This window comes from Ogataea haglerorum (assembly GCF_019207285.1).
Source record: "Ogataea haglerorum isolate 81-453-3 chromosome Unknown 81-453-3_NODE_4_length_651989_cov_98.092404, whole genome shotgun sequence".
In the NCBI taxonomy this organism is placed as follows: Eukaryota; Fungi; Ascomycota; class Pichiomycetes; order Pichiales; family Pichiaceae; genus Ogataea; species Ogataea haglerorum.
Window position 1 is genome coordinate 354,525 of NW_025065154.1, and position 25,497 is coordinate 380,021.

At 47.1% G+C, this 25,497-nt stretch overlaps 14 protein-coding genes across 14 annotated transcripts; 7 read left to right on the top strand and 7 right to left on the bottom strand.

Moving 5' to 3' along the window:
• Nucleotides 1–222: 222 nt before the first annotated feature.
• Nucleotides 223–2,463, bottom strand: KL911_001770 (uncharacterized protein; the record flags this gene model as incomplete). The annotated part of the gene is made up of 1 exon (XM_043196765.1): nt 223–2,463. The coding sequence occupies one exon, from the start codon at nt 2,461–2,463 to the stop codon at nt 223–225; it is 2,241 nt and encodes a 746-aa protein (XP_043055531.1).
• Nucleotides 2,464–2,712: 249 nt separating this feature from the next.
• Nucleotides 2,713–3,813, top strand: KL911_001771 (uncharacterized protein; the record flags this gene model as incomplete). The annotated part of the gene is made up of 1 exon (XM_043196766.1): nt 2,713–3,813. One exon carries the CDS (start codon nt 2,713–2,715, stop codon nt 3,811–3,813), a length of 1,101 nt encoding a protein of 366 aa, XP_043055532.1.
• A 33-nt stretch (nt 3,814–3,846) lies between these two features.
• KL911_001772 (uncharacterized protein) lies at nt 3,847–5,982 on the bottom strand (the record flags this gene model as incomplete). The annotated part of the gene is made up of 1 exon (XM_043196767.1): nt 3,847–5,982. The coding sequence occupies one exon, from the start codon at nt 5,980–5,982 to the stop codon at nt 3,847–3,849; it is 2,136 nt and encodes a 711-aa protein (XP_043055533.1).
• A 273-nt stretch (nt 5,983–6,255) lies between these two features.
• On the top strand, nt 6,256–7,626 carry KL911_001773 (uncharacterized protein; the record flags this gene model as incomplete). Its single annotated transcript, XM_043196768.1, has 1 exon — nt 6,256–7,626. The coding sequence occupies one exon, from the start codon at nt 6,256–6,258 to the stop codon at nt 7,624–7,626; it is 1,371 nt and encodes a 456-aa protein (XP_043055534.1).
• Nucleotides 7,627–7,795: 169 nt separating this feature from the next.
• On the top strand, nt 7,796–8,518 carry KL911_001774 (uncharacterized protein; the record flags this gene model as incomplete). The annotated part of the gene is made up of 1 exon (XM_043196769.1): nt 7,796–8,518. The coding sequence occupies one exon, from the start codon at nt 7,796–7,798 to the stop codon at nt 8,516–8,518; it is 723 nt and encodes a 240-aa protein (XP_043055535.1).
• A 27-nt stretch (nt 8,519–8,545) lies between these two features.
• KL911_001775 (uncharacterized protein) lies at nt 8,546–9,415 on the top strand (the record flags this gene model as incomplete). The annotated part of the gene is made up of 1 exon (XM_043196770.1): nt 8,546–9,415. The coding sequence occupies one exon, from the start codon at nt 8,546–8,548 to the stop codon at nt 9,413–9,415; it is 870 nt and encodes a 289-aa protein (XP_043055536.1).
• A 99-nt stretch (nt 9,416–9,514) lies between these two features.
• Nucleotides 9,515–14,365, top strand: KL911_001776 (uncharacterized protein; the record flags this gene model as incomplete). Its single annotated transcript, XM_043196771.1, has 1 exon — nt 9,515–14,365. One exon carries the CDS (start codon nt 9,515–9,517, stop codon nt 14,363–14,365), a length of 4,851 nt encoding a protein of 1,616 aa, XP_043055537.1.
• Nucleotides 14,366–14,379: 14 nt separating this feature from the next.
• KL911_001777 (uncharacterized protein) lies at nt 14,380–16,698 on the bottom strand (the record flags this gene model as incomplete). The annotated part of the gene is made up of 1 exon (XM_043196772.1): nt 14,380–16,698. One exon carries the CDS (start codon nt 16,696–16,698, stop codon nt 14,380–14,382), a length of 2,319 nt encoding a protein of 772 aa, XP_043055538.1.
• Nucleotides 16,699–16,749: 51 nt separating this feature from the next.
• On the bottom strand, nt 16,750–17,892 carry KL911_001778 (uncharacterized protein; the record flags this gene model as incomplete). Its single annotated transcript, XM_043196773.1, has 1 exon — nt 16,750–17,892. One exon carries the CDS (start codon nt 17,890–17,892, stop codon nt 16,750–16,752), a length of 1,143 nt encoding a protein of 380 aa, XP_043055539.1.
• A 43-nt stretch (nt 17,893–17,935) lies between these two features.
• Nucleotides 17,936–19,714, top strand: KL911_001779 (uncharacterized protein; the record flags this gene model as incomplete). Its single annotated transcript, XM_043196774.1, has 1 exon — nt 17,936–19,714. One exon carries the CDS (start codon nt 17,936–17,938, stop codon nt 19,712–19,714), a length of 1,779 nt encoding a protein of 592 aa, XP_043055540.1.
• Nucleotides 19,715–19,748: 34 nt separating this feature from the next.
• Nucleotides 19,749–20,519, bottom strand: KL911_001780 (uncharacterized protein; the record flags this gene model as incomplete). Its single annotated transcript, XM_043196776.1, has 1 exon — nt 19,749–20,519. One exon carries the CDS (start codon nt 20,517–20,519, stop codon nt 19,749–19,751), a length of 771 nt encoding a protein of 256 aa, XP_043055541.1.
• A 167-nt stretch (nt 20,520–20,686) lies between these two features.
• KL911_001781 (uncharacterized protein) lies at nt 20,687–21,619 on the top strand (the record flags this gene model as incomplete). The annotated part of the gene is made up of 1 exon (XM_043196777.1): nt 20,687–21,619. The coding sequence occupies one exon, from the start codon at nt 20,687–20,689 to the stop codon at nt 21,617–21,619; it is 933 nt and encodes a 310-aa protein (XP_043055542.1).
• A 1-nt stretch (nt 21,620) lies between these two features.
• Nucleotides 21,621–22,454, bottom strand: KL911_001782 (uncharacterized protein; the record flags this gene model as incomplete). Its single annotated transcript, XM_043196778.1, has 1 exon — nt 21,621–22,454. One exon carries the CDS (start codon nt 22,452–22,454, stop codon nt 21,621–21,623), a length of 834 nt encoding a protein of 277 aa, XP_043055543.1.
• Nucleotides 22,455–22,522: 68 nt separating this feature from the next.
• On the bottom strand, nt 22,523–24,587 carry KL911_001783 (uncharacterized protein; the record flags this gene model as incomplete). Its single annotated transcript, XM_043196779.1, has 2 exons — nt 22,523–23,762; nt 23,890–24,587. The coding sequence occupies 2 exons, from the start codon at nt 24,585–24,587 to the stop codon at nt 22,523–22,525; spliced, it is 1,938 nt and encodes a 645-aa protein (XP_043055544.1).
• Nucleotides 24,588–25,497: the final 910 nt, after the last annotated feature.

Below are 25,497 nucleotides of genomic sequence, written 5' to 3' on the forward strand. Positions count from 1 at the left end.
ACAAAACGCGGCTAACAGCAGGTACTGGGACCCGGTGTTCGCGATTTCCGTCGGAGTCGTCTCGTATTACGCCTACGAAAAAAGAGCAGGCCGCCCGGAAGGCCACACTCTTAACGAGCTCATAAGACGCAAGTACGAACGAATGACAAACCAATGATCTGTTATAATACTCAATAAGCTTTATTTTATCATTTATCGTATGCAATACTTGGATCGGGAGGTCTAGACTCTCAAGTCCAAAATAGGCTTCTTCCTCGAAAGCATCCGTTTCGTCCGCTTCGACTGCTGTTTTCGGTCTTTCTTGCCAATGTCGATCAGATCGCGGCCGAAGTTGTCTCTGTTCTTCAGCTTGTAAATACGGACAATCCAGTTCTCGCTGGTAAATGCTTCCTCCATGACGTCCAAGGTGATCGACTTCGCGTAGCCAGAGCTCAATTTTTGCTGTCTCACACGGTCAACAGGATCGAGACCGTTGTAGACATCTCCAAATCGGTAGAACGACAGCTTGTACATCAGCGAGTTCTTCATGGCATCTGTCGCTAAGTCATCCACCCTGTAAGCGCCTCTGTCTGTGAAATAATTGCGCTCGCTAATATCATCAGGCCAAATCCCTTCAGCAATTCTGACCATCCATAAGAACTTGTTGATGTCGTCTCCCGAGTATCCAATCAGGCCGCCAAAAATCACAAGAACATAGTCTACGTCAAGCTGTCTCATAATCGCCTCCGCCTTGTCCTCCGAGGTGGCCATGGCACGGCCAACAGTGGCGATGTGCGTGTTGTTCCAGGTGTTGTTGTCAACAAAAGTGGTTCTGTCAGCCATTCCACCAATCTGGTATCCGTAATCCCACCAGGCCATCACTTTGGCGTCCTCTGGGGTGTTCATACGCAGCCAGTAGTACGCCTCTCTGTAGTCGTCAATTAGCAGCTGAGAACCGTCAGGGTTTCTCGAAGCAAGGACAACCGACGGAGAGGAGTAGGCATTCGACGTCACCCAGGTGCAATGTTGGACGTAGAAAACGAGGTAGAAAACGAAGGTAGCGCTGACAATCATCTTGGACAGCAACGTGAACAGAGTGTCTTGAGACTTTTTGTTGTTCCACCAGCTCGACAGCTCTTCTTTGACGTCCAAATAAATATTGAACAGTCTACCCAATGTGATACCTGCGCAGACACAAACGATAGGAGCAAGAGTCAGCATCAATCTGACCATGACACCCGCAAAATAGGAACCCAGAACCGAATACACGATAACAAACACAGCAGGGTTGGAGAGCTCCTGGAAGCAGAAGTAGACACCAACAGGGAAAAGCCATATCATGAAGTTGAGATCAAAGAAAAACGAGGACCACGGGGTAGGCTGGTGCTCCGAAACAGAGGCAATGATCGGAATATGCACTTTTGCATAGTTGGTGTCCCAAAGAGAGTAAAATCTTCCGGTCCATGGGGCAATCCACCCCATTTTTGTAGCCAGTACAAGACCAGAGATGCCAACAGTGGCCACCACAGCACTGAACGCAAACATCAACCTAACGAACTTTGCTGGGGACAGAGTCTCTTTCAAGTAGCTGACAAGAAGCACCAACTGCAGAAGCCCAAAGACACCAAAGGCGGCCATGTGGTCGTTGGATCTGATCGGCAAGAAGCCGACAAACGGGATCTGCATGGACATCAGCGTTCCCAGGGCATACCAGGTGCAGTATGAGGTGTAGATTTTGTAGTCAAACCGGCCCATCAAAAGCAGAATGAACACGTGCAACGGAATGATATTGGTGATGAACACATAGCCTCCCCAAGCACTGACCATGTAGAAGTAGAACATGGCCGTCAAAGCGCCGTAGAAAATGGAGCCTGTGTTGACCGACTTCACCCACAAGAAAAAGGTCACAAGGAGCAGCGTGATGGCTATGGCCTCATTATCGTAGGAGCCAGCGACAGATCTGGAAATGTATCCTGGAGTAATGCCCATCAAGAACGCGCTGAACAGTGCGGCGGTCTTCTTGTGCCTGAGAGTTGGTGTTGTTGAGGTGACTTCCAATGTCAGAAGGTACATTGCCAAGGAGGTGATCGAGCTGAACGCCGGTGCGAGAAGAACACATATGTTTCTGATGTCGACTGGCAGACCCACAAATTTCAAAATATGGTAGATGACGGAGGAAGTCACCATCAAGCCAGGATAGAGCGTTCCTCCGGTGACTCTTCCGAGCGGATACCATGTCTTATCGTCGAACCAGTTCAGAAATTCGTAAAAGGAGGTGTTGACGAGATGTTTAGTGGCACGAAAATTGAACCATGGGTCGAATTCGTGGATGATCGACTCGAAGCGAATCACCGAAAAAAGCCGCGAGGACACGGCTGCAAACGACACAGACACGAAAATCAGCGTCAGTAGAAGCAATTTCACAAGCTTGAGCAGCGCAGGGTCAACCCTAAGGTATCCCTCATTATCTATCAGTGAGACCATTTCAGGTACAGTTGTGATGTGGGGCCAACGAACGAGTTCCAGTAGGCGCGAATATCCGGCTTGTTTCTAGATATTTCAGCAATCCACGTCAATTGTCGAATTGTTCAAAGATGCTTTTGTACGTGTTAAAATTTAAACTCGAAAAATATCACATATATTAAAAGGCAAAATAACAATCCGCGATAATTGTTGAATTATTGTTCTTGTCCTTGACAAACCACTTACCTTATAATTACATACCTGTTTGACATGACCTCACATAGAACTACGGGCAGTCTAAATCTGCAGCCTATGAACAGCGCAAACTACACAGCAGCCCAAGACGGAGTACAAGATTTGCCAAGTCCTACAAATACTGAGAGCGTAGGAGATAAGCCCAGTGTTCATGCCGCATGTCCTACATCGCAGCCTATTGTCGACATGGCTACGGCGTCGTTACCCAACGAAGAGCGGCAATCTCAGGCCAAGACAGAGCCTAAAGAGCAATCATCAGATTCCCGTCAGTTGCAGCCGCCAGAACCACTAGCTGTGCCTCCCGCTCCATCACTCATATCTCCTTCCGATCCGCCGCCAGAACAAAGAAATAGCTCACCTATGGCTCAAGCCATTCCCGGCAAACCGATGACTTTATATATTGACCAAAAATCGCTAAGCGAGTCCCCTCCGCCGCGAACGAAATCGCCGTTTCGGGACTCGCCCAACATCTTCATCAAGCAAATAAACGACCAGCGACGCCCGATGTATACGCCTGCTGTCTTGCGCTCAGACAGCATAGGCCAAGCAAGCACGGGAAGCGAAACATTCGACGTCTACAAACCCCCAGAACGCCCTATATTGAAATCAGCTCTTTCTTCGTCATCACTCAGATCGCTCACATCTATCACAGACTATTTCGGGGCCTTTGTGAGAGGCTATGGGGGGAAGCCAGCTCAGATAGAAGGGCCTACGAGGCGGCATTGGAAACCCAATAATAGTCGGTTCAGTTGTGCCAAGTGCAACAGGATTTTCCATTTCATGACGGACAGCCGCAGAAAACACCATTGTCGCTACTGTGGTGAGATATTTTGCAACGACTGCTTGAAGAACTTCGTCTATCTAGATGCCAATGCGCATTTCACCCTATTTGGCAGCTCCGAAGACCATCTGGATACGAAAGACAAAAAATATCTCTGCAAAGTTTGTCAAAATTGCGCTCAAAAATACGAGGTGTATCTGAAAGAGCATACCGCAAAGAATTTGGATCTAGACTCAAATAGAAACACAAACGGCAAAGTCAGCACTACGAGGAGGGAAACAATAGCAAACAATCAAAATCCGATGCCCGCAGACTGGGATTGGAGTTCATTTTGATTAATATACAGAGAATTCAAAAGTGGGCTGCGTTCACTCCTCGTTCTTCTCGTTTCGTTCTCTGTTTTCGCGGATCATTGTGTCTCTGACCAGGCCAATTTTGGAGGCACTGATAGAATCGTTTTCAGGTTCATATTCCGAGCCAGAAGAAGCGAAGTCTGTTTCGGTTGAAGAAGAAAGCCCCACGGAGGAGTTGTTGTCAATGTCGTTTGAAATAATAGGCACAGATGATGTCAGCTTGGCTTTCAACGATTCGTTGGCCTGAGCATCTATGCCCGACCGCTCTCTTTCCTGTCTCTTGGCAGCTCTTCTTTTTCTTAGTCTCTGCGTCTTGGCTTCTTCGTACTCGTCCTCAGAGTCCATATGCTCTAGTTGCTCGAGCTGAAGCTTCTTTCTTTCCTGCCGCCTCAGTCTTTTAAGCTCGAGCTTCTTTTCATAGTCATACAAATTGAAGTCTGGGAACAGTTGGGGGCCGTACTCGTTGATCACCTCTGTGATTTCCATTGAAAGTTGTCTCCGCGTCTCACGCAGCCGAGTGAGTCCTTCCTTATTGACCAACGCAAGCCACAGTGGTCTGATCGACTTCAAAAGGTCCATACCCTTGTCGCCGAAAATCAGGGCCGAGTACGTGATCATGGCCGAGAACAAGTAGATGGAACAGAATATAGTCAATGCAGACCTGTCCGAGAGGACATAGTATTTTCTCATGAGCATCGTTCCCAAAACAGAGTAGAAGATGTACAGTAAGGGTGCAAATCCAATACTCACCAGGATTTTCCACGTAGCGATAACGTCTCGCGCCATTATCTTCACCGTGGAGGCCGCCAGAGCCTCGCGTCTTTTTTTCTCGCTAATAACCTTTGTAGCGATGAAAACCGGAGAGAAAAGTATTATGCCTGGCAGAGCCAGGGCTCCTAGCACGACAAGCTGGACCAGCGAAGTGACAAACCGCGTGAAAATGGTCAACGTGTCGTCGTTGCGGTCTCCTTCTACCAAATGGTCGGGAATTTTGAAGATCCGCAGTTTCTCGTTGTACTCAAGAATACTCTTCTTCAGCTCCATGATGCGAGGCTCGTCTTTGTAGTGGAGATAGCCCTTGAGGAGTCTCCGGTTCATTTCAATGATACTCTGCAAAGAAAGGTGCTTTGACATGTTGTTGGAATACAGTCTACGAGCGACCTGGACACACGTCAGACTCTCGTAGTCAGGGCATGTAACGGTGACTGCTTTTAATCCGCGAGTGATTGTTTCGAGTAGCTCCTTGATGGCATCCTTTGAGGTTTCTGGGCTGGAGTATTTTGCAACCAGTTCCGGGCTGATCTCGATTGGCGCACCGAATTCCACAACCGCACGCGAACGGAACTTGTGCGGATGGAAGTAGTTCATTCCACAGGGAATGATCTTGACGTTGCATCCTGGATGGGCTTCCATAGCCCCGAGAGCCATCACGGCCACACCGGCCTTCAACGGAAGCAGGTCGGGGCGGTCGTGGGAGCCACCCTCGGAGAATAGTCCGAGACAGTGGCCGTGTGCGAGATGTTCAAAGACCTTGTGGTAAACCTCGGACTGGTCGATTCTTGGCGCCGTTCTGAACGCAGTTCCCGACTCGAGCGCTTTTTTCGCCTCGTCAGCGGTCTTAGGGGACGAGAACCTGAAAGGCTTTCTCAAATACAGCTCTGTGTCCGAAACTATTTCTCCAACTTCGGCGGTGCCCCACGAATTAGGCAGTGCAAGAAGACCCTTGGATTGGCATACCTTGGTGAACTGCGTGTCCATTCCAAACACATGGTACTCGTTTTCGGGATCTATCTTGATGGAGCCGGCCGCCGGCTTCAGACAATCCTGAGCGCGACGGACAGGGATAGACATCTGGCTTCTACTAATAAGACCGATAAACTTGCGCTTGTGGCTCTTTTCGGCGATCAGAAAGCTGATCCGCCGCCCGGTCTCATTCTTGACCTGGCCCATGAGCACAATGGGGTCAACAAACTGGTTGGCATGGGGAGCAGCCACGAAAATTAGGGGGCCCGACTTGGGCAGGCGGAACGCTCCACGCGGCCGTATCTCGCGGAAAAAGCAGTCGAAGATCACCGTGAACGTCCACAGCACCAGATCGTACACTAACTTGCGGAACCACGAGGGCTCCTGCCAACTGGAACTGGAAGACATGAGGAGAGCTTGAGAGCGAGACCAAGAAAAATTAAAATCAAAAAATCACCACAATAACCGTGTCATGGCGATTATCGTTGACAATTACAATACCGAATAGAAGCCCGCAGAAGTCGATTTTTCCACACTAGCGGTGCTCTGCATGCACTCCTTATTTTGGCTATAGCCTAACCCAATTTTATTTACCTGGTCAATAGCAGTATTACTGCTTTCGGAAAACTACAAACACGGCAAAACTATTTGATGCACACTAGCTTTTAGTTCCTCTCAAAAATGCTCGTCCTGAGAGTGCTTTTCCCCATGTTCGCTTCAATTGGGCTTTCGTGGGCCTCTGCATCTGTGGCACTTGCTATGGTGGTCCTCGCGTACTCCCGATCTGTGCCACTTATCCTGATCACAGCACTGGAATACGCAGCTGGATTGTCTCAAGTCGCCTGTCTATGGAGCAGAGACCACAATTTCAACCGCGCCTGTGTGATAATAAATCTTCTGTCCGTCCCTGTTGTCATATACTGGCTGGAGACCGTGCTCGAGGCTCCGTCCAAATGCAAGTACATGAAGCTTGCCATGCTCACCACGTACATTCTGTCGTGTCTCTTCAAGCTAACAGCCGGCCGTCGGCCGGTAAAACTTCCGGACCCAGAAGCGAACGTCAGGAACAAGCACTCTTCCCAGACTTTGGTGGACGAAATGGCAGAGAAAATCATGGACGTCCACTGCCAAAAGTCTCTCGACCCATTGCAACCAGCAGAAATACATGATCAACGTTCTAAGCAGGACTCAGAAAATTCAGAAAAAATGTCAGACCAGAACGTCTCATCCGAGTCTTTCCACCTGCACTTCAAGGCTGACGTCCAAGCACAGCAGCTCCTGCAATCGAAGATGCCACAAATGCTACCACAGCTGGAAGAAACTCTGGCACCAATGTCATGTTCTTCTGCCGAGCTCGAGAATATTACAGAAGTACCAAAGCCGCACTGGGCTAGCCCAGCAGACCCGGGCCTCAACCACGTCTCGCTGGAGGCCTGGAACGAACACTCTCGCCAATGGCACGAGGAACAGCAGCTCTGGGGAAACAATTTCTTCAAGCGGCCGGATCTCACCAGGTCGTTCAGCGACCTGTCCTCAGTGCTGACAGGCTACCATTCGCAGGGCACCCAGTCACGGTCCAGGTCTTCCACTATCACCAGGCATTCACGTGGCTCGCCGTCGAGGTCGATCCGCAAGTCGCCTTCGTTGCATTCGACTTCCAGCAGCCCGCTCAAGAGACTGCGCAGTCTCAAATTCAAAAAGCGTCTCGGGCATTCCCAGTCGCAGCCAGAACTCAACTTCGAGTTCCTCAAGTCGCTCCAGACGTCCCCGATCCGCACACACCAGTACCAAAAGCCGCTTTCCTCAAACTTCAAAACGCCCAGCAGCTCGCCGGTCAAATCGGTTGCAGGAGTGTCTGTGCGGCACTTAAACGAAAGTCTCACCCCAGAGAGCCAGTTAAGTGACCGCTCCAACGACAGCAGCGTCCCGTCTGCGGTGGTCGGGGCCTACGACCGCGAAAAATGGCACACAATTAAAAGCCAGCTCATGCTTGAGGCCCAAGATAACACGGGTCCAAGGGAGGAACGCTCTCCTCTACGGAGCTGTGCATAAGTCCGGTAATAAGAACATTATTGTGCATATTATTATCTCTATTTTATATAACGTTCCCGTGCATAAGTTCTGCAAGATTTTGTATAAAATTATTATTGACATTCCACCCCAAGGCCGTCGGCCGTGGAATTTCTGAAAAGTTCAAACTTGAACATTTTAAAGACTCTGTATGGTCGATCCGACAAAAGACGACTCGTCCGCAGGAACGCGCGACATCCGACAGCTTCCGAGAAGAATAGGGTCCCCTTATGATTCTGCCCGACCTCACACAAGTGCACAGGAAAATGTCTCGCGTCCGTCCACCCTTCTTCCTCCATTGACCTCGACCACGTCCTCCACTTCAGCCAGCTCGCATTTTTACTACCAGTCCCCGCAGCACTTTTTCCAGAGGAACACCCCGCCGTACTCCTCCAGTTATAGTGATCTACCCCACAGTAAAGGCTACAATTACCTGCCACAAGCTCCGCCGCGCCGATTAAGCTCATCTAGAACCTCGATTTTTCAGACACAGATAAGCCCTGTGGAATATGCGCCGGCCGACCCAGGAGTCGACTTGTCGATCTTTACAGAGGAAGACGCGGTCATCTTGCGAAATCTTCTTCCGCTGGCAGAGATCCATAAATGGAAGTTCGTTGCAACCAAACTTTCAAAAAGAAGATCGAAAAAGCTTAATGCTGACTTCTGCATCAAAAAATTCCACGAGATGTTCGATCTCCCATTTAACCCGGCTCACTCCCTGTTCAATTCCCAGTACTTTCTGAGAGCATCAGTGGGTACGGCCCATTCTAAAAGAAATCTTGAGGGTCTGGTTGGCAGTTCGCTGCCGTACATTGTCTGCAAAGACGGTTGGAACAATGTTCACTATGACACCTCGCACCGGGCCTCGGCATAAAAAAATATGTAAAGAAGATTATCTAACATGCTTAAATTATCGAGAGCCCTAAGCTCAGTCGTATCGGGCACACGCAATTCGCCTAGTTTTAAAACGTATTTGAGACTGAAGGATGGGGAAATTGGATCGTTCTTCCATGACGTCCCATTGGGCCTGAACAAAGAAAAGCGTATCGCCAATATGGTGGTAGAGATCCCAAGGTGGGTCAACGCTAAATACGAAATAGCTAAAGATGTCAGGGCTAATCCAATTGTCCAGGACACCAAAAAGGGAAAGCTAAGGTATCTTAACAATATTTACCCGAACCACGGAGTGCCACACAACTACGGTGCCTTCCCGCAAACTTGGGAGTCTCCGCTGGAGGCGTCGTCGCTGGTGAATCAAAATATCCTAGGAGACAACGACCCGCTAGATGTCATCGATATCGGCCGTGACGTGTCTCCCACGGGGACAGTCAAGCCTGTAAAGATTCTCGGCTCGCTCGCCCTGGTTGACGACGGCGAATTGGACTGGAAGGTCGTTGTCATTGATACGAGCGACCCGCTCGCCGCCGCGTTGAACGACGTGAAAGACGTTTACGAGAAAATGCCAGGAGTTTTGGAAAACCTGAGAAGATGGTTCCAGGTATACAAGATGCCAACAGGCAAGAACCCAAACTCTTTCCTGTTCGATGGCAACTACAAGGATGCCAAGTTCACCCTTAAAGTTGTGCAGGAGTGCCACGAAAGCTGGTACAAGCTGGTCATGGGTGAGCTCCACGGGGACAATCTTCCGTCAACAGAGAACGCTACATTGCCGAATACTAAGGGCAACACCGTGTTTGATGTGAAAATTGAGCCTTCGCCGAAAGAAGAGCAAGTGCCACCGGAAGTCAATGACATGAGCTTCATCAGGTAGCAGTGTCGACCTGTATATATTATATTTAGTACTCCTTGCACCTGGAAGTGAAAAAAAAACCCAAGTAAACAAAAACTGGTTCAAGAGAAACATTCTTAGATGGGTGTCAGCCAGACGAGCGTTGATAAACCTGAGCCTGCAGTTGATCTAAACTGGACATTTCGGCATGCATATCTGACGCTGCTCAATGGTGTCTCGGATTCTTCTGCTTCGTCATTTTTAAGCAGGTTTGTCGAATTAAATAAGAAACATCTTTTGGCCAAGAACCTGCCATTCCAAAACAAAACATCCAAGACGGCTTCAGATGACTTTCAAATTGGGCCACGGATTGTCAAAAATAAATTGACTTCTAAGCAGCAGAAAGATGTTTCTGAGATCTCAACGACATTGCGTCTTGACGTCCATGAGGTTGCCCGGATCGTTCAGATCACTGCCGAGAGAATCCCAGATGAAAGTGAAATCGACAGCGCCGACAAATCATTATTCCAATCAAGAGAAAGCCATGACGATGTTACGCTTTTCTATTCCAATGTCATCAAGGAATCCAGAGCAGTCCTGAAGACGCTTCTGTATTTAATAAAGAACGAGCATTCGCTGTCGCCCGATCTGCAAGACATTTGTTACGAAATCAAGCAAAATGGCTACGACTTGCTCCAGGCCTACATCGAGTCTTTGGTGGAGTGGAACAAGACACCGATAGAGATTTCTCAGAAAAGCCTGCAAATGGAGCTCGAACTACTGGTTATGGATATGCTGAATCTGATCCTATATCTTATATTCAAAACCGGTGTTGGTTTTACCAAAGGTACAGCAATGAAGTGGTTCAGGTTGATGAAAGATTCCAATTTCTGTGGTCTTTCTCGTCTTTGTGAAGATGACAGTAACGACAGGGTGGCGACCTTTGAAAGCCTTTGCACTATTCTGTCGTTAGTGATGCTGGACCTCGATTTCAATTTTGGAGCGCTAACAGATGAGGATTCGTTCACGAATGACCCAGAAATAATGTATGCCATTAATGACTGTCTATTGACAAGTCATGCCAATTCCATCGTCTTATATGCTTGGAGCATCATATTGCATAGGAAGCATTTGGTGATTTCAAACAACCCCAGCCATCCGATCAGTGTCCAGTTGATTCAGAAGTTTGGCGGGCTTGAAAATCTACAGAAGATCTACCTAACATGCGCTAAAAAAGCCGAGGAACTCGACGTATGTGCATCCATGATCAGGTGCCACGCAATACTGTCCTATGATAGTCTATATGATGCCATTCTGGCAGCCTTTGTTGTTGCCTTTGTTCCCTACATCCAGCTTAACGACAACATCACTCTTGCAATCAGAAAAATAATGACTAATGCCCCAGACAGGATAGTTGAGAGGTTTTTCCTCAACCCAGCAACAGAAGACTTGATGGCCATTGCTCGAGCTAAGCTGCCTTTGTCAATCAAGTCTTTTATCCGTCTTGTCGGAATAAACTCGAACTTGGCTTATGAAGAGCTCGCTAATCTCAAGTCCTACATGGAGGTGTTCAAAGAGGAAGATTTTTATTACAAGTACCTCATAGACGATGAAAATCCCCAACTAATCAAGCTCACACAAGATATCGATGTCCTGCCCCCTTACGAAACTCCCGGAGAACTGTCATTGCTGCTGAAAGAAGGCACGAAGGCCCAACTCTTCCCTGGGGCAAACAAAGATGACTTGGTTGTGGCTTTTCTTTACGATTATAATGGATGGACCTTGCTTGGTCGAATTCTGAAAAATCTCTCGAAGAAACTGGATAGTAACCCTGAAAAAGTTGATCTTGCGTGCGAGATATTCCAACTAATGACCAAGATCTCGCAGGAGCTCGAGAAAGACAAGTTTGACGAGGTTATAAAAGCAATGAGCATGTTTGCAGATGACTGTGATGTCATCGAGGTGATCTTCCGTATCCTAGAGCAAGCGCTCCAGTTGCGGAATGTCCATTTGTTGCAATCTGGATTCGATCTTCTGTCTTCTCTCTCTCTTTGCGGATATTCATTCAGGATATGGTCATACCTTTACAAGTCGCAACTTCTTGGGTTAAAGGCCAATGCTGGCCTGGCCAGTACCATTTTGGGAACAGTTGAGATGGTTAAATGGAGGTACGGGTTCACATTGTCTTTGCTAAAACTCACAAATTCTATACTAGATGACTGTTTAGTCGTTTCTGACGACGTCAATTGGAAGCTGAAATCTGAGGTGCTAGATCGGCTAGTGGCCTACTGTATTCATGTTTATGAAAACTTCCTGCACTGGATGTTCACTGACGATGTTCAGAGGCTACAGATTGGAACTTATGCTCAGTTAGTTTTTGTGAAGATCATTGTTTCTCTCTATGGAGTTGACAATGGAACAGACCCAAAGGCAAAAGTGACGCGTGTATTCGCTCAGTCTTGCGAAAGAATCACAAGGATGTTTTTGGTTCCTGATATTCAAGTTTCAAGAACTTCAAAGCCAATTTTGGAAACTTTTAGTTCCCTTTCTGACGCGGTCACGGATATTGATACCTCGGGGCTCTTTGGTCTTTGGCAGCAAAGGTTCATTGACGGTATGTTTGAGTTCGCTACAACTTTGATATCCATCAGAAGCGCCTGCCAAGGGACTCTTGCATCTGCCTTCGAGATGGACCTTTATTCTATAATTCCAAGGCTGGTCGATTTGTACGCTGGCACAATGAACCTGCGTGCAAGTGTCTTGAATCTTTTATCAAGCCTTGTCAGCACGAGCTGGGAGAAAGAGCCGCCATCTCTGCTCACTCACCTTGGACAGGAACATACGCAACTTTTACTTAAGTGTCTAGCTGTGGACATGGCAAATGAGTTTGAGACACATGGAATGAAAATAGCGCTTTTCAGGTTTTTCTCCTCAGTCATGGAAGGAGATCAAGAAGGGCTGTCGATCGTTTTTATCACTGGACGAAATATCAAGGATTGCATTCTAGACGAGAAGAAGAGCCTCAGTAAGGAAGATAAATTGAGGAAGTCGCAATTGTCGCTTCTGAAGATTTTGAAGGCACTGATTTCGAAAATATCCGTCTATCCAAGCAATGTGTCGCTAAAGTTGGTTGAATCTCTTGCCCTTGCGTTCAACTCGTGGACAACCGCCAAAGAAGATAACGACGATGAGAAGTTTGTGATGAGCATCATCAGCGAGTTGAGCTCATTCCCGAAGCCACTGTCAACTGACGATGGCGAGGCTTGGAAGGAGTATTTCTACCAAGTCAACATAAAAGCAAAAATGGCCGAAATAGTGTCTCTGTATCTGTTTGTTTCCAAGAACAACGCGAACAAAACGAAGATCTATCAGCTTCTGAATTCCCAGGATTTCATCGCGCAGCTTAAGGATAAGTTTGAGCTTGAAGATGGCTCCCTCTCTCCGATTGAACACGAATTGAAAGAGTTCACCATAGACGGGATGAGTTTCAAGCTTTCGCAATTTGAAAGAACTCCCTTTTTTGTCAAAGAAGCTTATGGGCATGATTCCTCGCATTCTTTGGAACTAATGGACAAGCTATTCGAAAAAAGCGCAAAGTGGGAAGTAGTGAGAAATCAAGTTATTGCCAGCAGCTTAAGTTTCCAATTGGTCTCTGCGCGCGTCACGGCTGCTAAGTCTTTTGGTGCCTTGGTCACCTGCTTCTGCAAAAATAACGGGGTTGAGATCGATCCCCAGTACATTTCTCTTGCTACAACTCTGTTAAAAATCAACGACCAAGAAGGAATAATCTCACCTAAGTTTGCCATTATATACCAGGAACGCATCGATTTGGCGTTCTTTGTTTGTCTGACTTTCTCCAAACGCAAGGAAAACAAGTTTGACGATAAGATAGTGTTTCCTTTGATTTCCTCCGCCTGTCAACTCCTTGTGTCAAACGATATCGATTTGCTAGGGGGGCTTCTGAGCTTTGAAAACCAAAACTACCGTCCGCTATTAAGAACTCTCCTGATAGCCCTTGGCATGATCAAAAAGGACACCATGCTGTTCATGGAATATGGAGCCACTTTTGTGGACATTTTTAGTGCAATCATTGCCAACTCTGTGAAAACGATATTCAAGTCCATTCAAAATGAAGTGATGGCTTCTAGAAAAACAGACTATGGAAGCTCCTTGCTGGTCTGCAAACAAGCAGATGACCTTTCGCTGATCATCAGTCTGCTGCACACGCTAGTCAATAAGCATCTTCCTCGTGACTTGGAAGTTTCCATCGCCAAGTTGGTGATAGATTCGGGCCTCTTCAGATCGACCGCAAATTTTTTCTCCTGCTCCCATCTAATCAAGGTCAATCAGGAAGCAGTATTTTCGGAAATCTCTCTCAAGATCATCAACGAGCTTGTGCAATTGAAGCCGGTAGCAGAAAAGTTATTGGCAAATGGATTATTTATGGTTCTGGTTGACTCTCAGATTTCGGTGCAAATTCAAAGAGGTGATGTTTCTCCTGTAGTACCCGCCACGGCTAGGCTGCACCAAATCTGGGTTGACGGTCTTTTATCGACCATTTTGACTTTGATCACGACGTTTGGCGAGAAATTATCGTCTGAGATCTACTTGTTCGTCAAATCATTTTCGAAACAGTTCCAAAGCACTCTATCCGGATGGTTGGACTCTACCACGCCTATCAGTCTTCCAGTAGTCCACGAGACCTCCCAAATCATTTTCTTGGCCAAAGCTCTCAATCTGCTGGACATTTACGAGAACGTGGCTTCCAATTCTGATTCTGTTAAGCTCATTCCAGGTCTGGATTCTAAAGAGGAACGGCTCAACCTTGTCAACGGTTTAAACTATCTCATTTCGCATCCCAAGTTCCTTTCTTCAAGAATCGTCGCATCTAATCTCGAAGAGCAAAAATTGCTCGACTCGGACGAGAAGTATAAACTCGTGGATCGTGTTCTTGATGAAATCAAACAGCTGAAAGATATGCTTTTAGAATGATTACATAGAACAGATTAAATCTTGTTCCTCTTCAGTTTCAAGAAGTCTTGAAAGGTGCCAATTCTGACAGTAGTGTCGCCGATCTTGCGGCCGTTGAACTTGAAGTCTGCCATGCCAGAGCTTCTCACACTTTCAAATTCAACCAAGGCCGCGTTGTTCGCAGGTTGCCACTCTATCTGGGTGACTGGCCCTATTTCTTCGAAAGTAGTCTTGAGATTCTCTGTGCTAATCTTGTCGTCAACATTGAGCACCGAGATTGTCCTAGCTTTATCAAACTTCCCTGTTCCGATAACAGAAACTTTCTTTTTCTTGGGGGTGGCTAGTTCGACCTTCATTGGTCTTCCAGCCAGCAACTTGCCATCCAGTTCCAGACTCTTAACGGCATCGGAGCTGGACTTGAAGGAAACAAATGCGAATCCGTTGTTAAGCTTCTTGCTCATTCCATCACGTTTCACAGGAATGCGGATTAATTCAATATCACCATATTTTGAGAATTCCTCGCTTAACTTATCCTCGTCGACCTTGTAAAAGTCCAAGTCACTAACATACACTTGTCTACCCTCTTCCAGTGCGCCCTTGCGATCTTGTCTGGCGTCAGGGTTCGAGATTTTGACTGTCAATTTGTAATCACCAGTTTTCCCCTGTATCGTATGGCCATCCAATACTTTCATAGCGGACGCGGCATCGTGTTCAGACGAATATTCAACGTAGCAAAAACGTCTTTGCACGTTGCTTTTCAACGATGGCAGTCTAACGGCCAATACTTCGCCGTACTGTCCAAAAATCTTCTTCAGGTCCTCCACAGTTTTCTCGGGAGGATAATTTGCAACCCAAAGCGTGTTATTCTGCAGATGCACCACCTCGATCGGCGAGTCCTCAATTATTTTGCCATTTTTCTTCATAGCTGACAACAGTCCTTGTTCGTCTGAAAATTCAATAGTCGCCTTCCCATCGAAAAGAGAGACGCTACGAATCTTCCCACATGAGCTGAATATATCTGTCAATGCCGTCTCATCAATCGAAGGGGGCAGATTAGCTACCAGTATAGTTAGGTGTTCGCGATCTCGGGTCTCGGGTTTTGGTTTCCTTGGCTTTGTTTCGGCAGTGTCCTCGTGTGCTCTTCTCTTATTTTGCGACAGTTCTAGCTTCTGTCCCACTTCAAGCTCTGAGAGTCGTCTTTTTTTTTCTTTGATCCGTGACAGTGCGAGTCCGCAAACTTCAGTGCAAAATTCTTGACTTTCATCCGTGCCTTTGAGAAGTTCGAACCTTTTCCACTCAGCAGCTAGCCGCTCAGGCCAATCCAGTCTCTCGGCAAGATCCATAGCTTTTTTGAATAAATCTGTCACATGTCTAAGATTGCCGTGCCTCTTTTCAAAGTCTATAGCATACAGCCATACGTCCGTTTGACTGTCAAAAGCCTCCAAAAAGGGGAGTAAAAAATCATTTGTGATGCGATCAATGTCTCCCATTTCCTCCTGAACCTCAATACACAATTTTGCGGCAGTGTGGAATATGTCCCCTGCTTTCAGGGCTCTTGAAAAATAATTATATGTATCTTCCATCAAAAGTGGCTGCGCCATCGCAGGATTCTCTTTAAGCATACGAAGTTCCATTCGCAGAATTTCACAAAAGACAGGTGCCAAATTTAGATCGGTGTAGCTGTTGAACTGAGACCGTGCTCTTTGGAATTGATCCGGGAAACAGTCATGGATGTATTGGATCCACGCTTCTACATTGGAGGGCTCAATTTGGACCACTCTTTCCCAAAACGCCAATTCATCCACCTCCAAGTTGAATGACAGATAGGTTTGGATTACTGGCACAAAAACCTGGATGCTAAGACTTCTTTCCACGGTGCACTGAATTAGGCGATTTTTGGTCACTCTGTCTAGCACTTTGCTTCCGTGCAATGCTTTCAAATAGCCAATCCAGTATTCTGGACTTCTGTCCTGTCTTTGGAGCTCCCAAGGCTCGATTTTCTCTAGTATCTGTGTCACTTTTTTCTTTATTTGAAGTATCTCTTTCATTTTATCTGTGTATTTTTCTCCAAAGTGATCAGACACAAACCTGGAGTAGTCACTCAAAAGGCTTTCGTAGTCTAAGCTCGGTATTCGCAACTGTTGAAGCCAAAGCTGGTCAAGGCTTGCAGCATCGTGGATCTTATTTCTGCAATGCTTATAGTAGAGTCCCCACATCTCGTAGTTGTTTGTCACATCGTACTGTGTGCGATAGTATGCTAGCTGGTAGTTTTCGTCTGTGGGGCTTTCTTCGAGCAATCTCCGCCATAGCAAAAACGACGTTGGATGCAATTGTAGCTGGGTCTTCAGTGACATAAATTATTTAAACACATTTTTAAATACGCTTTTTAAGCACCTATCCAGAAATTACGCTCTTCTATTTTCTACATTTTGTTTCATTTCCCAGTCTCGCAGTGCAGCTTCCCATTCATCCTCGGGATCCTGTTTTCCTTGTATACTCTGGAAGTACTCTTCCAATTCATGACGTTTTTCTTCTTCGAGCTCATCCCATCGTTCCTTCTCGTCTATCCATCTCTCGTGGATGTCGATATCTTCCATAAACGCCAGGGATGATTGTCGAACAGCATCGGACCAAATGGAGTCGCCTCCAAGCTCGTTCGTTCCAAAACAGTACCCATTGGCCTTGTCAATTATCGAGAGAAGATTGATCATAGAAACTTTATCCTCAATTGCCAGAACCGTGTACTGGATCAATCCGAAATCCTCGATAAGATCCGCTATCAGGGTTGTCAGCCTCTCGTACTTCTCATTAAAATAACTCCTTTGATTATTCTCTGTGCGCACATATGGCAAGAGCTGGTTTAAGTCTTGGACTTCTGTATAGTATTGCAGCCTGAAGGGCAAGCCGCCTTCCAGGTCGTCATCGTCGGTTTCTCGTCTTTTGCGCTGTTCCATTTTAGAAGCCTTCTCGCGGTCAATGTAGGATTTCAGAAGATCGATTTTTGATATCACATTGACTTGCGGCAAATCCATCTGAAGCATTGACCTCAAAGTTAAGAGCAGCGTCGAAATATAGTGAGAGGGGGTGATCAAATTGATAGAGTCTACTAACGACACCACACAAAACCTGAAATCAAGCTCTTTCTCTAGCTTGCCGAAGATATTCCTGAAAATGGGGTTGTTGGTGAACAGCTCTGTCTGCCCGGGGCAGTCGAAAATAATGTACGTGGACTGCCCATCTAGACTTAGGGACATCAAATCTTTGATCTTCTCAATGAAGTACTGGATGCTTTGCTCAAACACCTCCAAACAGTATACCAGGCCTCCGTTGGGGCCCAATCGTATACTCTCGTCGTCCATTATTTCTTCAAGGGTGATAAAGTCTCTAATATCGACCGTGCAAGGGTATGGCAGAAGATCGTTGGCTGGATCCAGGTTGACGATTAGTGAGTTTCTGCCTATTGAGTTCAAAAACTGGCTCATACCGTTGCAGTATGTCGACTTCCCGGCGCCGGGAGGACCGATCACGATCTGTCCATACGGAGGCATAAATTAACTTTTTTTTAATTTTTTTTTCTAACTCCTACTTCAAATGGAACACGAGATATCCCTTATAGATGCTATTCTGTACAACTTGGTCGCGGTCAAGCAGCTTTACGAGTTTGAAGTAAACCACCTTTACACGTTTGCTAGCCTGACTCGCCGTTTCGTGGAGGAAAAGAGCGAAGAAGTGGGAGATAAATGCACAGTATTCAAAGACAAGGCAGCAAAGGAAGAACAATGGGTAAAGGAAAAGATACGTAACGTGCAATCGGAAATTAGCAGGTTGGACAGGGAGGTAGAAGAGCGCAAGGCTTCAAAGAAAAAGCTGATGGAGCTGTTCGAAAGTCTGAGGAAGGTCGATGAGTACGATCACAAAGAGTCCAAATCCGACGAGTTGCCTATAATGGAGATCCGCGAAGAGCTGGATGATGAAGGGCACGTAATTTCTGGTGATGTGAAACCCTATGCAGAAATGTCAAATGATGACCGACGTGTGGAATCATCTCGGTCAATCAACCCAGAAACAGGTGAAACCAAAAATGAATCAGTGACACGCAAGGAACCAGCTTCGCAGTCAAAGGAAGCAGACTTTGATACCACTCTGAAGTCTACCGAACATGAGGCGGAAAAAAAAGAGGTCCCCACTCAAACTCAGAAGATTGAGGAACTATCTGAAGAAGAGCAGAAGAAAATCGATGAGGATCGAGAACAACTGGCTGAACTTCTGGACGATATGGATATCGTTCCAAAAAAAACCTCTAATGTGAATACTGAAAAAGAAGAAACAAAGCAAACTGAGGAAACAAAGGAAGCTAAAGATCTCAATGAATCTTCGGAGAAGACTTCTGATTATCCTCCCGGAAAACCAGCAATCGACCCAGAAGATATCCTCACTCTTGAGATGATTGCTGAGGATTTTGATGACGAGGATTTCGACGAAGATGAGAGCTCTCTGACAGGAGCGTTTCCGGAAGAAGAAGGGGAGGACGATGATGACGATGATGACGATGAGAGCTATGTCAGAGTTGTTCCAAGTGGTGCAAGAAGTATGTTTCTTCAACAGATAGCAGAATTACGACAGAGAAAACAGGAAAAGGGTAGTTTGCCGAATCTTCCGGAACCTAAGAAAGCAGAAGCAAAGAAGAGCGTTAAATTTGCGGAATCGGTTCAAATCAATGAAGTAGAAAACGTTTCTGAGGAGCTGAAAAAGACCCGAAACACGAAGGTGTCTCGTTTCAAGCTCCAACGCCAACAGCGAGGTGTCAGTCGTGAAAGTACATCAGATGAAGACTCAGAGGAAGTCATGCATGATGTGGTTGAAAGAGACATTGAGGAGCAGTCGGATAGCGATAGTTCAAAGATATCTGCTGTTCCAGCTTCTCTGGACTACCGGGCGATGCAGGACGATCTGGATACGATGGCGAGAGCTTACACGCTGGGAATGTACGACGATGACATTGAGACCCATGGCGAAATTATTGAGAAGCTCGGTGATTTCGAGTCTCATAACAAGATGGTGGAGTCAAAACCTGTTGGTGTGCCAAGAGAAGAAGATGATGAGCCTGAGGAGGAGGAAGATGATGACATGGTATTAGTGGACAAAGTTGTGGAGAATGAGGTTGACGACGCAGATGAGGATCCTGACATCGAACTTGCAGATGAGGTTCTGGAAGCAAATATTGCGATGGATTACACGAGACTACGAACAAAAATGATACACCAGTATAACGGAGGATTTCAAGAGAGCGAGAAGGAGAAGGAATATGAGCCTATTGAGCCGATCAAGACAAGTCGTTTTAAAGCTGCTCGATTAGGGCGTATCAATTAGCACATCTCCATAGGATTTTAAAGTATGTAGCTATTCAATTTACGATCTTTAACGTTTTGGTTGGCTCATACCCACCGAGTATAAACGGCTCGATCCCAGAGTCACATACGGCCTGATCTGAGGCTGAACGCTGCTGTTTTCTAAGGTATGTTGGTTTTCTGGTGAAGATGGTTGTGTCAGGAGGCGACATGTGGTGTTTGTTAGGTTGCGGTTTTGGTTTTGGAGGACACTGAGGGTGACTTTGGGGGCGTGGAGAACTAAGACTGTAGTCCCTCACATCAGCCTGGTTAAAAGTCTCGATTGGAATAGAAGGCAGCGGTTTGTAATAGGTATCGGGAGAGTCAGCTTTGGGTAGCGATTCTTTGGATGAATGAGTTCGAAGCGAGAATAAAGAGTGCTCTGAGTCAGAGTTGGCAGGATAGTGGTCAGATTCGCCCATGTCCTTGTAGCTATTGATGAAACTTGTGACCAGTGAAGTGTCTGAGCCGTTATTTTCCAAGTGAAGGGGCGAGGAAACTGCCCTTTTCGGGCTGCTCCTCTCTTTCTTCTCGGTCACCGCGTGTCTGTTGGAGAAGGAGTGTTTCTGTGCAAATTCTGAAGAGGCACGATGGAAACCTGGTAAAGTCATAGCTTGCTCCAAGCGTGGCGAGTGAGGAGTGTGAGAGAATGATCTGGTTTTGAGCTTGAACTTTTCAATTTTATGGCTGGGAGACGGCGGAGGAGGTAGCCCTACGTCGACTTGGACGCTTAGAGGATCGAAATAGTCTTGATCCAACAAGATCTTGTGTCCCGTGTGTTTCCTCATCAATCTCTTTTGTTGCTAACTTTGAGGCTTGGGCGATTAATATTAACTGTTGTAGGGGGCTGTCTTCAGATTGCTACCATTTCGGGAAAATCTGGGGATAGTCGTGGTTGACCTAAACGGTCTAATATTTTTTTTATTTTTTTTTCAGACTTAGATTTTAAAGTAGTATGTCAAGTCGGGATAAGAAACCTCCGCTGGAGTCACGGTTGGGCCGCGACGAGCCATTCGACTTTGGTCAGAGATATCTAAAAAATGAAGAAGAGGTCTTCAACTACAACGCGTGGGACAACGTGGACTGGGACGAGGAGCAGCTCAAAGAGTTTGAGGAAAAGATTAAGCAGCAACACAACGAGCCCGTCCCCGAGTACTACAGAAAGCTGTACAACGAAAAGCCAGCCAAATATTGGGACATATTCTACAAGAACAATCGCGAGAATTTCTTCAAAGACAGAAAATGGTTACAGATAGAGTTCCCTTCCCTTTACGAAGCGACAAAGCCAGACGCTCCCGCATGCAACATCATTGAGATTGGCTGTGGGGCAGGGAATACAATGTTCCCTATCTTGCAGCAAAACGAGAACAAAAACCTCAAACTGTTTGGTTGCGACTACTCCAAAGTGGCGGTCGATCTGGTGCGATCCAACGAGCTCTACGAGAAGAACGCTGGAGTTGTACACGCATCTGTATGGGATCTAGCCAATTCAAACTTAGAGCTTCCAGAGGGCGTCGAGCCGCACTCGATTAATATTGCAGTCATGATCTTTGTCTTTTCGGCCCTGAGTCCCGATCAGTGGGAGCACGCAATCAACAATTTGTCGAAGATGATGGCCCCAGGCGGAAAAATTTTGTTCCGTGACTATGGCCGCTATGATCTTGCGCAAATTCGGTTCAAGAAAAACCGCCTTCTTGACGACAATTTCTATGTCAGAGGAGATGGCACCAGGGTGTATTTCTTCACCGAGGAAGAACTCAGAAACGTATTCTGCGGTCCTTTCATAGAGCGCAAAATTGCATATGACAAGCGGCTTTTGGTGAACCGCAAGAAACAGCTGAAGATGTACCGTTGCTGGATGCAGGCGGTGTTTGAAGTTCCCGAATAGCTCACTGCTCGTTTTTTTGGATCATCTTGATAGAGATATGTAGAAAACCGTCCAGCGATTTCATGCAAATATAGAGGTCGATAATAGAGCTGTTGAGCGGAAGAACGACTCCGTGCGAGTACGGGTGTGCCACAGTGTACATCAGCGATGACGGGAATAAGTCCGGAACCAAATCCTGAAGCATATTGCCAAGAGTCATTTTTCTGCCCAGATTAGACAACACTGGCTGAATGAGTTTGTTGGATAGAGGAAGATAAACTTTGATAGGGAGATTTTTCAAGCTAGACACGCTGGAAGGCAGCAGCTTTCTGAACATGGACTCGAACTGTGTCGAATCTTTGTGGATGGCAGCGTGATAAAAATCGTCTGTGTCTGTGCGGGACATGTTCATTACAAGTTTGCTTGAGCCGTTTAATATGAAACAGGCCTCCTTGAGCTGGTTGGTCCAGTGGTCTTTGAGAAACGAGGCGTTCTGGTCGATCGGAATCACATATTCCGTGGGGTAGTTGTCGTATTTAAGTGTAATTTCCCACACCTGTTTCTCTATCTGCGCGTCAGTGGTAACGAGGTCGTAGAGCAGGCCAACCGGCAAGTTCCATTTCAGAGGAACTTTTTCAAACTCAAACCACCAATTTTGAGATTGCGCCAGTTGGGGGTCTTTCAGGAACGGTTTGAAGAACTGGAGAATGACCGGCAACGAGTTGTGCAGGTACGAGTTGCGATGGACAGCGATGTAGAAGCTTGGAGATTCCTGATTGGACAGCGCGAGATCAAGACGGAACTGCATGTACAAGACGCCGCCCCATACCCTGCTAATGATCTCAGAAGTGCTCATAATTAAGAGTGCGACAGAATTGCTCAGAAAGTAATCTTGACATACTATATGGATAAATATCTATTTTTCTATAAATTTTTGATCACCTGCTCCGTGAAGTGGCTGGTGGAGGAGGTTCCCTTCAGGTCTCTAGTTCTGTTTTCTGGGCCGGAGGCAATGGTCTTCAGAACGGCGTCTTCGATCTTGTCGGCATGGGAGTTCAGCTCCATGTGTCTCAGCATCATACAGGAGGAAAGCAGGAGAGCGGTAGGGTTGGCAAGACCCTTGCCGGCAATGTCTGGGGCAGAACCGTGAACAGCCTCGAAAATGGACACCTTGTTACCCATGTTACCAGATGGAGTCAATCCCAGACCTCCGATGAGACCAGAGGAGAGATCAGACATAATGTCACCGTACAAGTTTGGCATCACCATGACCAAGGACTTGTACTCAGATGGGTCTGCACAGAGCTTCAGGGAGGTGTTGTCGAGCAGCTCAAAGGAAAGCTTGATGTCTGGGTATTCCTTGCCGACCTCCTTGGCGGTCTCCACAAACAAACCGTCGGAAAGCTTCATGATGGAAGCCTTGTGGACAACTCTGACCTCTGGCTTGTTGACGGACTTGGCGTACTCAAAAGCATATCTGATCACTCTCTCAGAGGCCGGCTTGGTGATCAGCTTGATCGATTGCACGACACCAGGCACGATCTCGTGCTCGATACCAGAGTACTCACCCTCGGTGTTTTCTCTGATCAAAACAGTGTCGACGTTCTCGTACGGAGTCTTGTAGCCTTGCACGCTCTTACAAGGTCTGACGTTGGCGAAAAGAGCAAAGGTTCTTCTCAAAGTCAGGTTCATCGACTGGTGTCCCTTACCAACAGGCGTAGCCAGAGGGCCTTTCAGAGCGACCAGGTTTTTGTTGATGGAGGCAACAGCATCAGCTGGCAAGGTGGTCTTACCGTTGATCAGCGATGGAGTCACGTCGACAGGCTCCCAGGTGATTGGGACCTTGGCCTCTTTGAAAATGGCCTCCACAGAGGCTGCAATCTCGGGACCAATACCGTCACCAGGGATCATGGTGACAGTGTACTTGCCGTCCGGACCTGGCTTACCGGTGAATTGACCGGTGACCTTGCCGGTGGCGTAAGTTCTTGCGAGCGATAGAGGGCTTCTTGCGACGGCTCTGAACATTGGAAGAATTAAAGTGATCTCGGAATTATTCAAAATATATAAATTCTTCAGCTCAGCACGGTACCAGGCGGCCACCACCGCCAGGTCTCTGGCGCTGGGGCCGTGAATTTTTAGCAGGCATGACCGAAATCGAATCCGACTACTCCTGGCACCGGGCCGACCTCGGCCATTACGAAAGACGCGTCGATCGGCCCCCTGCGTGTGCCTGGGGCCGATAAAGAGTAGCAGAAATCGTATTAGCATCTAGAGTCTAAGTATCGCGCGACAACTTGATAGGAGTGTAGTCAAAATCCGGTGGAATGTGGCACTTCCTTTGCGACCTATTGCTCTTCCAGTGACCTGTGAGCTGGTAAGAGCGATGGAACCGTTTGCCACATCCCCATAGATTCCCGTCTGCGGTGCGACCTTGGCAGATGAACAGCTTTTCGGCGTTGCGTAGATGTTTTTCGCGCACGTGGCGTCTCAGGTCTGAGGGAGTAGAGTATTCGTGTGTGCACTTGGCGTACTGGCATTTGTACGGCTTGAGTCTCTGATGTACGGACGAGACATGGTTCTTCATGGACTCTCTTCGCGTGAACGTCTTTGCGCACAATTCGCAGGCGAACTGCTTTTTTGGCTGTGTGCTCGCGGCTTTCAACTTGTTGCTGTCAGCTACGACGCGTTCTGGCTCGAATAAAATCGGTGTATTAGCGTGCCACTTGTAGCTGGGTTCCACAGCGGGCTGTATAGTATGCGCGTGTTGCGCGAGAGTGTTTTGGTATTCGGGAACAAGCGAAGCAACTTCGGGCACCAGCGGGTCTGACAAAACAGAGATGTCCACCAATCCCATGCTGGGCACGTTTATATTGGCATACCAGTCCTCAGATTCTGCCCTGGAGTCTGAGAAGTCATAGTTGGGCTCCATTGTGACGAATGGCGGCTGGTCTAGCGTCGGCCACGGGAGCTGAGACACGTTCGCGTGCATTGTTATTGCAAAACGGCACCAAGAGCATTCGTTGCTACGAGTCCATGGAGAATTGACATGGTATTTATTTAGGGTAGTGAATTCATAGTATCTGCATTACAGCAGCTTGCATAAGACCGTGTTCCGTGCAGGAGCCTTATTTGAGGAACAACATGGCAAGAGATGCTGCGTCATGTAGACCGCGCAGCCAACATGTAGTCCATATTAGGCCGCAATTGCCGAATCAGAGTAGGTGGATCTTTAATTAGCCCTCGTATATGCTTATGCATTTATGATGCCAACAGAATGAAGTTAAAATTTGGACAAGATGGAAGACATTATACGGCTGTCAATCGGCGCACCATATCGCAGGTGCGGGCCTCGCATGAGATGCAAAAGATAAGAGCTCTCCTGGGATGGTCCCTTATCTCTGTCTGAGGGCCAACTGTGCGGTGCTTGCGCCGAAACACTTGTCGCACAGAGCAAAATGGGAGCGGAAAATACCGAGGAATCGCGGGCAGCGCCCAGCCATACGAAGTTCACCACGATTTTTTTTTTCTGCATATTAGTTCAGAAACACCCGTCGTGCCAAAATAGTACTGTCGTTCTGCGCCAGCACAAATGTCTCTAGAGCTCGCAAAAATCTCGCTCACAGCATTCCTGTTGGGAGCCTCTCTGGGAGTTTCATGTGCGCTGTTCTTCGCGGTCGCCTTCAAACAGGTCCCCGTCTATCTTGCGTCAGTTGCATTGTTCCACTTCCTGGAATTCTATTGCACAGCCAAGTACTCTCCCGATAAAGTCACCTCCGACTCGTTTCTCCTTTTTAATGGGTCTGAGTACATCGTTGCGCATGCAGCATCAATGACAGAGGCACTTGTGGAGTACTATTTCTTCCCAAAGTGGAAGGCGTCTCACACCCGGCTGTTCCATG